Here is a 12,164-nt window from a genome sequence, read left to right as displayed (position 1 = left end):
GAAAATAGAAGGAGAGATTAAAAGCTTCCAGGACAAACAACAACTGAAAGAATTTGCAAATACCAAACCAGCTCTACAGGAAATATTGAAAGGGGTCCTCTAAGCAAAGAGAGAGCCTACAAGTGGTAGATCAGAAAGGAACAGAGACCATATACAGTAACAGTCACCTTACAGGCAATACAATGGCACTAAATTCATATCTCTCAATAGTTACCCTGAATGTGAATGGGCTAAATGCCCCTGTCAAAAGACACAGGGTATCAGAATGGATAAAAAAACAAAACCCATCTATATGTTGCCTCCAAGAAACACATTTTAAGCCCGAAGACACCTCCAGATTTAAAGTGAGGGGGTGGAAAAGAATTTACCATGCTAATGGACATCAGAAGAAAGCAGGAGTGGCAATCCTTATATCAGATCAATTAGATTTTAAGCCAAAGACTGTAATAAGAGATGAGGAAGGACACTATATCATACTCAAAGGGTCTGTCCAACAAGAAGATTTAACAATTTTAAATATCTATGCCCCCAACGTGGGAGCAGCCAACTATATAAACCAATTAATAACAAAATCAAAGAAACACATAAACAACAATACAATAATAGTAGGGGACTTTAATATTCCCCTCACTGAAATGGACAGGTCATCCAAGCAAAAGATCAGCAAGGAAATAAAGGCCTTAAATGACACACTGGACCAGATGGACATCACAGATATATTCAGAATATTTCATCCCAAAGCAACAGAATACACATTCTTCTCTAGTGCACATGGTACATTCTCCAGAATAGATCACATCCTCGGTCCTAAATCAGGACTCAACCGGTATCAAAAGATTGGGATCATTCCCTGCATATTTTCAGACCACAATGCTCTAAAGCTAGAACTCAACCACAAAAGGAAGTTTGGAAAGAACCCAAATACATGGAGACTAAACAGTATCCTTCTAAAGAATGAATGGGTCAACCGGGAAATTAAAGAAGAATTGAAAAAAATCATGGAAACAAATGATAATGAAAATACAACGGTTCAAAATCTGTGGGACACAACAAAGGCAGTCCTGAGAGGAAAATATATAGCGGTACAAGCCTTTCTCAAGAAACAAGAAAGGTCTCAGGTACACAACCTAACCCTACACCTAAAGGAGCTGGAGAAGGAACAAGAAAGAAACCCTAAGCCCAGCAGGAGAAGAGAAATCATAAAGATCAGAGCAGAAATCAATGAAATAGAAACCAAAAAAACAATAGAACAAATCAACGAAACTAGGAGCTGGTTCTTTGAAAGAATTAATAAAATTGATAAACCCCTGGCCAGACTTATCAAAAAGAAAAGAGAAAGGACCCAAATAAATAAAATCATGAATGAAAGAGGAGAGATCACAACTAACACCAAGGAAATACAAACTATTATAAGAACATACTATGAGCAACTCTACGGCAATAAATTTGACAATCTGGAAGAAATGGATGCATTCCTAGAAACATATAAACTACCACAACTGAACCATGAAGAAATAGAAAGCCTGAACAGACCCATAACCAGTAAGGAGATTGAAACAGTCATTAAAAATCTCCAAACAAACAAAAGCCCAGGGCCAGACGGCTTCCCGGGGGAATTCTACCAAACATTTAAAGAAGAACTAATTCCTATTCTCCTGAAACTGTTCCAAAAAATAGAAATGGAAGGAAAACTTCCAAACTCATTTTATGAGGCCAGCATCACCTTGATCCCAAAACCAGACAAGGATCCCACCAAAAAAGAGAGCTATAGACCGATATCCTTGATGAACACAGATGCGAAAATACTCAACAAAATACTAGCCAATCGGATTCAACAGTACATTAAAAAGATTATTCACCACGACCAAGTGGGATTTATTCCAGGGCTGCAAGGTTGGTTCAACATCCGCAAATCAGTCAATGTGATACAACACATCAATAAAAGTAAGAACAAGAACCATATGATACTCTCAATAGATGCTGAAAAAGCATTTGACAAAGTACAACATCCCTTCCTGATCAAAACTCTTCAAAGTGTAGGGATAGAGGGCACATACCTCAATATCATCAAAGCCATCTATGAAAAACCCACCGCAAATATCATTCTCAATGGAGAAAAACTGAAAGCTTTTCCGCTAAGGTCAGGAACACGGCAGGGATGTCCATTATCACCACTGCTATTCAACATCGTACTAGAGGTCCTAGCCTCAGCAATCAGACAACAAAAGGAAATTAAAGGCATCCAAATCGGCAAAGAAGAAGTCAAATTATCACTCTTCGCAGATGATATGATACTATATGTGGAAAACCCAAAAGACTCCACTCCAAAACTGCTAGAACTTATACAGGAATTCAGTAAAGTGTCAGGATATAAAATCAATGCACAGAAATCAGTTGCATTTCTCTACACCAACAGCAAGACAGAAGAAAGAGATATTAAGGAGTCAATCCCATTTACAATTGCATCCAAAACCATAAGATACCTAGGAATAAACCTAACCAAAGAGACACAGAATCTATACTCAGAAAACTATAAAGTACTCATGAAAGAAATTGAGGAAGACACAAAGAAATGGAAAAATGTTCCATGCTCCTGGATTGGAAGAATAAATATTGTGAAAATGTCTATGCTACCTAAAGCAATCTACACATTTAATGCAATTCCTATCAAAGTACCATCCATCTTTTTCAAAGAAATGGAACAAATAATTCTAAAATTTATATGGAACCAGAAAAGACCTCGAATAGCCAAAGGGATATTGAAAAAGAAAGCCAACATTGGTGGCATCACAATTCCGGACTTCAAGCTCTATTACAAAGCTGTCATCATCAAGACAGCATGGTACTGGCACAAAAACAGACACATAGATCAATGGAACAGAATAGAGAGCCCAGAAATAGACCCTCAACTCTATGGTCAACTAATCTTCGACAAAGCAGGAAAGAATGTCCAATGGAAAAAAGACAGCCTTTTCAATAAATGGTGCTGGGAAAATTGGACAGCCACATGCAGAAAAATGAAATTGGACCATTTCCTTACACCACACACAAAAATAGACTCAAAATGGATGAAGGACCTCAATGTACGAAAGGAATCCATCAAAATCCTTGAGGAGAACACGGGCAGCAACCTCTTCGACCTCTGCCGCAGCAACATCTTCCTAGGAACAACGCAAAAGGCAAGGGAAGCAAGGGAAAAAATGAACTACTGGGATTTCATCAAGATCAAAAGCTTTTGCACAGCAAAGGAAACAGTTAACAAAATCAAAAGACAACTGACAGAATGGGAGAAGATATTTGCAAACGACATATCAGATAAAGGACTAGTGTCCAGAATCTATAAAGAACTTAGCAAACTCAACACCCAAAGAACAAATAATCCAATCAAGAAATGGGCAGAAGACATGAACAGACATTTCTGCAAAGAAGACATCCAGATGGCGAACAGACACATGAAAAAGTGCTCCATATCACTCGGCATCAGGGAAATACAAATCAAAACCACAATGAGATATCACCTCACACCAGTCAGAATGGCTAAAATCAACAAGTCAGGAAATGACAGATGCTGGCGAGGATGCGGAGAAAGGGGAACCCTCCTACACTGTTGGTGGGAATGCAAGCTGGTGCAGCCACTCTGGAAAACAGCATGGAGGTTCCTCAAAATGTTGAAAATAGAACTGCCCTATGACCCAGCAATTGCACTATTGGGTATTTACCCTAAAGATACAAATGTAGTGATCCAAAGGGACACATGCACCCGAATGTTTATAGCAGCAATGTCCACAATAGCCAAACTATGGAAAGAACCTAGATGTCCATCAACAGATGAATGGATCAAGAAGATGTGGTATATATACACAATGGAATACTATGCAGCCATCAAAAGAAATGAAATCTTGCCATTTGCAACAACATGGATGGAACTAGAGCGTATCATGCTTAGCGAAATAAGTCAAGCAGAGAAAGACAACTATCATATGATCTCCCTGATATGAGGAAGTGGTGATGCAACATGGAGGCTTAAGTGGGTAGAAGAATAAATGAAACAAGATGGGATTGGGAGGGAGACAAACCATAAGTGACTCTTAATCTCACAAAACAAACTGAGGGTTGCCGGGGGGAGGGGGTTGGGGAGAAGGGGGTGGGATTATGGACATTGGGGAGGGTATGTGATTTGGTGAGTGCTGTGAAGTGTGTAAACCTGGTGATTCACAGACCTGGGGATAAAAATATATGTATATAAAAAATATATGTTTATTAAAAAAAAAAAAAAAAAAAAAAAAAATGGTTAAGATGATAAAAAAAAAAAAAAAAAAAGAATTAAAAGCAGACCTAAGCTGGCAGAAACAAGAATCAGACAACTTCAAGATAAGTCAGTTTGGAGTTATCCAGTCTAAGAAAGAAGGAAAAAAGAAAACTAAAGGTAAATGAACAATACACCAGAGACCTGTGGGAAACCACCCAGCACACCATTGTATGCATAATACAACTTCCACATAAGGGTGGAGAGTAAAAGAGTACAAAGAATAGCTGAAGAAATAATGATAAAACTTCCCCAAACTGATGAAAAGCACAAATTTACATATCAAAGAACAATGAACTCAAATTAGGATCCATTCAAAGAAATCCATACCTAGACACATCATAATCTTCTGTTAAAGTCTGAAAAGAGAGACTCTTGAAAGCAGCAAGAGAAGCAACTTGTTAAATACACATGATCGTTAAATTAGTACCTTATTTCTCATCAAAAACCATAATGAAAACAATGAGTAAGGTGACTGAATTAATAATTAAAAATCTTTGTACAAGGAAAAGTTCAGCACAAGGTGAATTCACTAGTGAATTTTACCAAACAAGTCGAATTAACAACACTTCATAAACTCTTTAAAAAAAAAAAAAAAGAGGGAACATGTCCTAACTTATTCTATGAAGCCACTATTACCCTAAAACCAAAATCAGACAAAAACAACATAAGAAAACTACAGAACAATTTCCCTTATGAATACAGACATAAAAATCCTCAGAATAGTGGCAGCCAATCCTGCAGCATCAAAAAGAATTATGCATCATAATCAAGATTTATCCCAGGATTGCATTTCTTGTTCAAGATATAAAAATCAATCAATGTAATACCAAATTATATCTATAGAACAAAGGACAGAAAATACACAATCATCTCAATGTATGCAGAAAAAGGATTTGACAAAATCCAACATCTTTTCACAATAAAAACATTCAACAAACTATGAACAGAAGGGAATTTCTCAATCTAATAAAATCTACCTACAAAAAACTCACAGATAAAGTCATATTTGATATTTCAGACTGAAATATTTCATACTGAAAGACTGAAATCTTCCCCCATCTAAGATCAGGAGTAAGAGACAAGGATATCTGTTGTTGTCAGTACTGAACCAAAGGTTCTAGCTGGAGCAACTGGCAAGAAAAAAAACAAAATCAAAAAAACAGGGCATCCAGATTGGTAAGGGAAAAATAAAACTATCTCTATCATCAGATGACATGATCTTATACCTAGAAAATCCTAAGAAATAACTCCCCCACCACCTTAAAAGAAAAAAGAATAGAGATAATAAATGATTCAGGGGGCGCCTGGGTGGCTCAGTGGGTTAAGCCGCTGCCTTCGGCTCAGGTCATGATCTCAGGGTCCTGGGATCGAGGCCCGCATCGGGCTCTCTGCTCAGCAGGGAGCCTGCTTCCTCCTCTCTCTCTGCCTGCCTCTCTGCCTGCTTGTGATCTCTTTCTGTCAAATAAATAAATAAAATCTTTAAAAAAAAAAAAAATAATAAAAATAAATGATTCAGGAAGGTGACCGAATACAATTTGAAAAATTCAATTATATTTCTAAATAACAGCAATGAATAATCCAAAACCTGAATAAAACCTTTCCACTTACAGCAGCATAAAAAAGAATAAAATACTTAGGAATAAATTTAACAAAAGTGGTGCAATACCTATATACCAGTAGCTATAAAACAAACCGGAGGGGAATTAAAGAAGATCTTAGTAGATGGAAAGATACTCCCAAGCTCATGAATTGGAAAAGTTAATGTGATTAATTTGCCAGTAATCCCAAAATTGATCTACACTTCAACACAATCCCAACTCAAATCCCAATGGGCTTTTCTGCAGAAATGAACAACCTCATTCTAGCATTAATATGGAGTTCCATGTGACCCAGCATAGCCAAAACAATGTTGAGAAACAGTGAATTTTAAGGACTCATACTTAATGATTTCTAAACATACTTTAAAGCAACAGAAATCAAGACAGTATGGTACTGTCCATAAGGACAGATCAATGAGATAGAATCAGAGTCCAGAAAAAAGCCCAAACATCTATGGCAAACTGCTTCTCAGCAGGGCACCAAGAAAATTCAACAGGGATAAAAAAGTATCTTGAAAAAATGGTGCTGGAACAACTGGATATCCACAAGCAAAAGAATGAGGTTTGACCTCAATCTTGTAAATTAATCCAAAATGGATCAAAGTCCTAAATATAACAGCTGAAACTATGAATTTCTTATAAAAAATAAAGGAGTAAAACTTTAAATGTTGAGTAGGCAACACCTAACACACTAGTACCAAAGGGCAAAATAGATATCAGACTTTATCAGTCTAAAATGTGGGCTTTAAAGGACACTATTTAAAAAGTGAAAACACATTTATTCGTTTCTCAAATTCCACCTGAGTGAAATCATATGGTGTTTGTCTTTCTCTGACTTATTTCCCATACCATAATACACTTTTTTACCCCATCCCTGGCACTGCAAATGGCAAGACCTTATTCTTTTTTATGGCTGAGTAATTTTCCATTGTGGATTATATACATACACACACACCACATCTTCTTTATCTTTTCATCAACTGATGGACATTTGGGCTGTTTACAAATGGATAAAGGAAAAAAAGTAATGGATACAAACCAAGAAACAGACTCTTGACTACAGAGAATGAACAAACAGATGGTTACCAGAGGGGAGATGGGTGGAGGGATGGGGGAAATAGGTGAAGGAGATTAGGAGCACACTCATCATGTGTGACGAACACTAAGTAATGCACAGAATTGTTGATCACTATATTGTACACCTGAGTCTAATATAACACTTCATGTTAACTATGCTAGAATTAAAAGTTTAAAATTAGAAAGAAATTTTTCAAGTGAAAACACAATCCATAGAATTAGAGAAAATATCTGTAAATAAAATATCTAGTAAGGGTTTAGAATCCAGAATGTATTCAAAATAACTTTCAACTCAATAATAAAACACTCAATTAAAAAATGGGTAAAGGACTTGAACAGATATTTCCACACAGAAGATAACCAAACATTCATTAAACACATAAAAAGGTCTTAAACATCATTAGACATTATGGAAATGCAAAATAAAACCACTTCAAAATCCACTTCACACACACTGGGATGGCTATAATAAAAAAAGATAAACAGTAACAAGTATGGGCAAGGCTGCTGTAAAATCTGATCCTCACACACTGCTGGTCTGAAAGTAAAATAGTAAAGGCTCTATAAAAAATAGTTTGGCAGGGCGCCTGGGTGGCTCAGTGGGTTAAAGGTTCTGCCTTCAGCTCAGGTCATGATCCCAGGGTCCTGGGATTCAGCCCTGTATTGGGCTCTCTGCTCAGCAGGGAGCCTGCTTCCTCCTCTCTCTCTGCCTGCTTCTCTGCCTACTTGTGATCTCTGTCTGTCAAATAAATAAATAAAATCTTTAAAAAAATAGTTTGGCAGTTCCTCAGAAGGTTAAACATAGAGTTACTCTATGTTCTAGGTATATATTCAGAAGAATTGAAAATGTAGGTTCACACATAAACTTCTTCAGGAATGATGGTAACAGCAATGTTCGTAACAGCAATGTTCGTAACAGCCAGAAAGTGGAAACTACCCAAAAATCCATCAACTGACAGATTCACAAACAGTGGTATATCCATACAATGGAATATTATTCAGCCATAAAGTGGAATATGACATGAATAAACTCAAAAACACTATACTCGGTAAAAGTAGCCAAATGCAAAGCAGCACACCATGTATGATTCCACTTACATAGAATGTCCAGAACAGGGAAATTCATAGGGACAGAGAGTATACTAGTGGTTTCCAGGGACTGGAGAGTGATTGCTTACTGGCTATGGCATTTCTTTTTGGAGCTATAAAAATGCTGCCGTATCACACAGTGATCGCTGCAAAACCTTGCTATGTACTAAATCGCTGCAATATACTAAAAATTATTGGAACGTTCACTCCAAAGGAGGAATTTTGGGGCACCCAGGTGACTCAGAGTCAGTTCAGCATCTGCCTTCAGCTCAGGTCATGATCCCAGCATCCTGGGGTTGAACCCCATATGAGACTCCTTGCTCAGCAGGGAGCCTACTTCTCCCTCTCCCTCTGCCCACCTGCCTGCCGCTCCCCCTGCTTGTGCTCTCTCACACTATCCCTCTGTGTCAAATAAGTAAATAAAATCTTTAAAAAAAAAAAAGGAGGAATTTTAAGCATGCAAATTTACCTCAAAAAACAAAAAAAAACACAACCAAGAAAGTTTTAATTACCATGCCTCTCATATGACTACTGGAAAAGCTTATGAATCCAAAATCTTAATAATACAGATCCCATCTGAAACATACTTCAGCATTATTTCAACTACATATGTTTATTAATAATCATATAATAATTATTATATATTATTATATTATTATCATAATTATATAATAACAAGCAGGAACACTAGACAACTTTAATTAGGTAACTTCTAGAGAATCATTTTCACACACTGAAGCAGTTACAGCAAACAGAATCAGAGCTGGATCAACCAAACCATATGGGAACAACTATAATCCATTTTCATAGAAGGAAAAGGCCTTAGGAGACTGGGATGTCTGGGGAACATTAGCCTTTTGGACAAGATCAATAAAATTTAAACAAATGCTAAATACTTTCTTAAAAGCACTGAACATCTATTTATTAATACCTGGAAAATTTGATGATCCCACTATTTTCACCGCGTCTTGGGTCAAGTGAAAACCTCTCGGTAATCGAATCAAATATCCAACTATAGAAAACAAAAAGAAATTATCAGCAACCTGCCTCATTAGAAATTCCAAGATACCAAATGGTAAAGCATCATAGCATACTTGATCTCGGTTGGAGGGGGACCATAAGCCAATGTCTTCCAACATCCAGCATCTCCCCTCCAATCACTCTCCCCCTCGTGCTGCGGTGAAACTAACCTACTCACTGATTTCCCGACTGCAGCTCATGTCGGGACTTTTTCTACAACCACTTAGAATACTGTTTCAAAATCCCAACCCCTCAAGCTTCAAGACCCTCTTCCTGCAAACCTTCTGTTTGTCCTCACCACTTCTCATAGTCCCTTCCCGCCATCACCAGCACCTCTTTCAGGGCCGTTTACGCTGCATTATGCTACAGTTCTTACACATGTATACAATGTATATGATTTTTCGTTAGATTATAAACTCCACTGATAGGCGGATGCCTTGACAGTAGGATCAATGTTTATGTCAACGTATCAAGAATCAACACCAAGCATCTTGCAGTAAGACAAACTGAGTAAGGAGAGTTGAATAGGATGTATTGAGAATCTTCCATCCTTGCTGGATGAGCAAATGGACCTGAGAGCGCGCAAGGGCCCAGCGGTGCGAGCGGCATAAAAAACAGAGTGAAACATCCACCCAGGGGCATTTAACAGGGAGGGAGGCGGGTGTACCGAAAGTCAGAAAGCCCCTTACTGGCCTCGGGAACGTCACCTTAAACTCTAGAACCTCCGCTTTCCTCGCCCGCACGAAGAGACCACATTGGTCAGTCCCGGCGGTGTTGCAGGGACCGAAGGAAGGCGGCACGGACTGGGAAATGCTACGTGAACATCAGTTCGGCCTACCCAGCGCTTCGGAACCAAGGTATCACCCTCTTACTCCAGGTCTGCCCTGTGCTTGGACCTAAAGCCAGCGGACCCCCACCCTCACGACTACCCCACTAGTGAAAGACCCTGGACCGCGATCGGGAAGGACCCCCTTCTCCACCCGCTATCCCCTACTCAGAACGGAACCTGCGGAGCCCGACGCCCAGACCACGGCTTCGCCCCACCTCCGTCCTCCTTGCTCCCCCTCCCGCGTCCCCGGCCGCAATCCCCCTACGTTGACTGTTCCCGGAGAAGCGCTCTCGTCTCCCCGGCTCTGCGCCATTTTTGGCATTCCGACCAAATCTCTCTGGTTTTGCTATGCGACGCCAGGAGACCCTTTATTTTCACAAAGCCTAACACCCGAGCACACAATCGTGCAGCCAACACCGTCCCGGTTACCCGGCGGCGGCTGAGCCCTCCCTCCCGCGCACGTACGCGCGTATCTGCAAACACGATGGAACTTTTTGGACACGAGGGAGGACGCGAAAGGCGGCGGGAAACATCACCCCCGACCTCCCCAGCCGTCCCCGCATTTTATGACTACGACCGATAGATGGCGCTGAGGGCCAGGCGGGAGGGGCGCCCCACGGCGCGGAGGCAGCGCCGCCGACGCCTCACCTGACGGGGACGCCCGCGCCACGAAGGCGGAGAGCAGGAGGACGACCGCGGCCCGGAAGAGCGGGGAGCCCGCGACCGGAGCCCGCCGCCAGCCCCGCCGCCGCCGCCGGCCGGGGGCCGAAGCCTCCATTCGCTCGCCGCCGCCTGCCGACCGTCGGCGCAGAAGGTCGTTAGGCGGCGCGCGCCCACCTGTCCGCCGGAAGTCGGAGGGCTGTGGACCGGAAGGAAGGCCGGAAGGACGAGCCGCCGCTTCCGCCGGGGCGGAGGCGAGGGCCGGGACGGAGCGCGGCGGCGTGTGTCCTGGCCCGTGCCCCTCGACGCCAATCGAGGGCTGTCGCTCCGCGCTCTGTGCCGACCCGTGGTCGGGCCTTCGGGACCCGGGCGCTGCCCAGGGGGCCCTGCCGAAGGTTCTAGTGCGGGAGAAGCGCCGCGGACCCCGCCGCCCGCACCTTGCCATGGAGTGCGCGCCCGTGGGCCCCGGGAGGCCGTTTCCGGAGCAGGCTGACCGGGCGTCATGAGCGGGGTCCGCCCCGAACAGCGGCCTGTGGGACCCGACTGCGGGGGCTTGCCTGACCCCCGACGCCCCGGCTAACCCACTGTGCTCCGGGGATTGGTGGCACCTGAGTGGGGCGTAAGTGCATGCACCCCAGTGTGGCTGAAAGGAGGACTGTGGGCCCGGAGACAGGCCGCGTGGGCCGAGCAGAGGAGGTTGACCGGGCCTGGGAGATCGCCTTCTGCTCCCGAGTTCGAGGAGCACGTGACGACCCCCGCCCGCGTTCCAGCCGGGATGTGATCGGAGGATCGCGCGTTGGCGGCCCTGCAGCGGGAAGGATGGGCTAGGCGGGGACGAGCTCCCCTGGGGATGAGCTACAACCCGGGACGAGCGCCAGCGGGAGCCGCCGCACCGAAGAATGGGGTGTGCGCGCTGGATGCAGATGCCCCGCGGTGACGTGCGCCGCTCCCTTCGCCCGCGGAGACCGGCGGGACCCTTCGCCGGAGGCGCCGTGTTCCGGGAGAGGGTTTAAAGTGGACAGCCTGACCGCCTCCGCAGCCACCTCGCTTGTTCGGTTGTGTGTGCGGAAGGTCGACGGCTTTCGGTGCCTGCGGATCGCAGCCCGTGCGGCCCGCCGTCCCCGTTCTGTGTCTGGGCCTTGGAAGCCAAGATCTCGTCTGTTTTGACACCATCTTAATCTCATACGGTGCGCATCCAGGTCGTGATGAATTTTGAAAAGAGGGAAGGAGCCAAAAAAGGAGGAAGGAAAGAATGAGCAGAAAGGAATAGGCTTCGTTCTGATCCGGGATCGGGATCGGGACGGTCCTTGAGTTCTCTGGCTCTTTTTATGCGTGTCTTAACTGGTAAATTGTGCAGCACGATTTATTCACTGATTAGATTACATCTTTGGAAATTCTTTCTAGTCTGTGTAAGGTTCTGAATTAAATTGACTGTGCTCGAAGGGCGTCTGGGTGGTGCCGCTGATGAAGCCCCGGACTCTTGGCTTCAGCCCAGGTCATGAGGTCAGCGTCCTGGATCAGTCCTGCGGGAGGCAGGGAGAGGGTGGGTTGATGGGGTCTGTTTGAGAGTCTCCCTCTCTCT

General features: G+C 43.0%; 1 protein-coding gene across 2 annotated transcripts in view; it reads right to left on the bottom strand.

Annotated features, from left to right (window-relative positions):
• The window catches only part of ZPBP (zona pellucida binding protein), a 114,820-nt gene extending 104,059 nt beyond the window's left edge, over positions 1-10,761 (bottom strand). The window contains exons 1-2 of one of the 2 annotated variants that reach the window (XR_009352753.1): positions 10,571-10,761; positions 9,005-9,085 (exon numbers count right to left, since the gene is read on the bottom strand). Coding sequence is in view for 1 of the 2 variants with exons in the window: in XM_059170639.1 (XP_059026622.1) it covers positions 9,005-9,085; positions 10,571-10,700 (211 nt within the window). In the remaining variant the exon portion in view is untranslated. The remainder of the gene's footprint in view (positions 1-9,004; positions 9,086-10,570) is intronic. The other variant, XM_059170639.1, reaches the window with a different exon arrangement.
• Between the last annotated feature and the right edge of the window lie 1,403 nt (positions 10,762-12,164).

This window comes from Mustela lutreola, chromosome 4, assembly GCF_030435805.1.
Source record: "Mustela lutreola isolate mMusLut2 chromosome 4, mMusLut2.pri, whole genome shotgun sequence".
In the NCBI taxonomy this organism is placed as follows: Eukaryota; Metazoa; Chordata; class Mammalia; order Carnivora; family Mustelidae; genus Mustela; species Mustela lutreola.
This window is presented reverse-complemented; position numbering and strand designations above follow the sequence as displayed.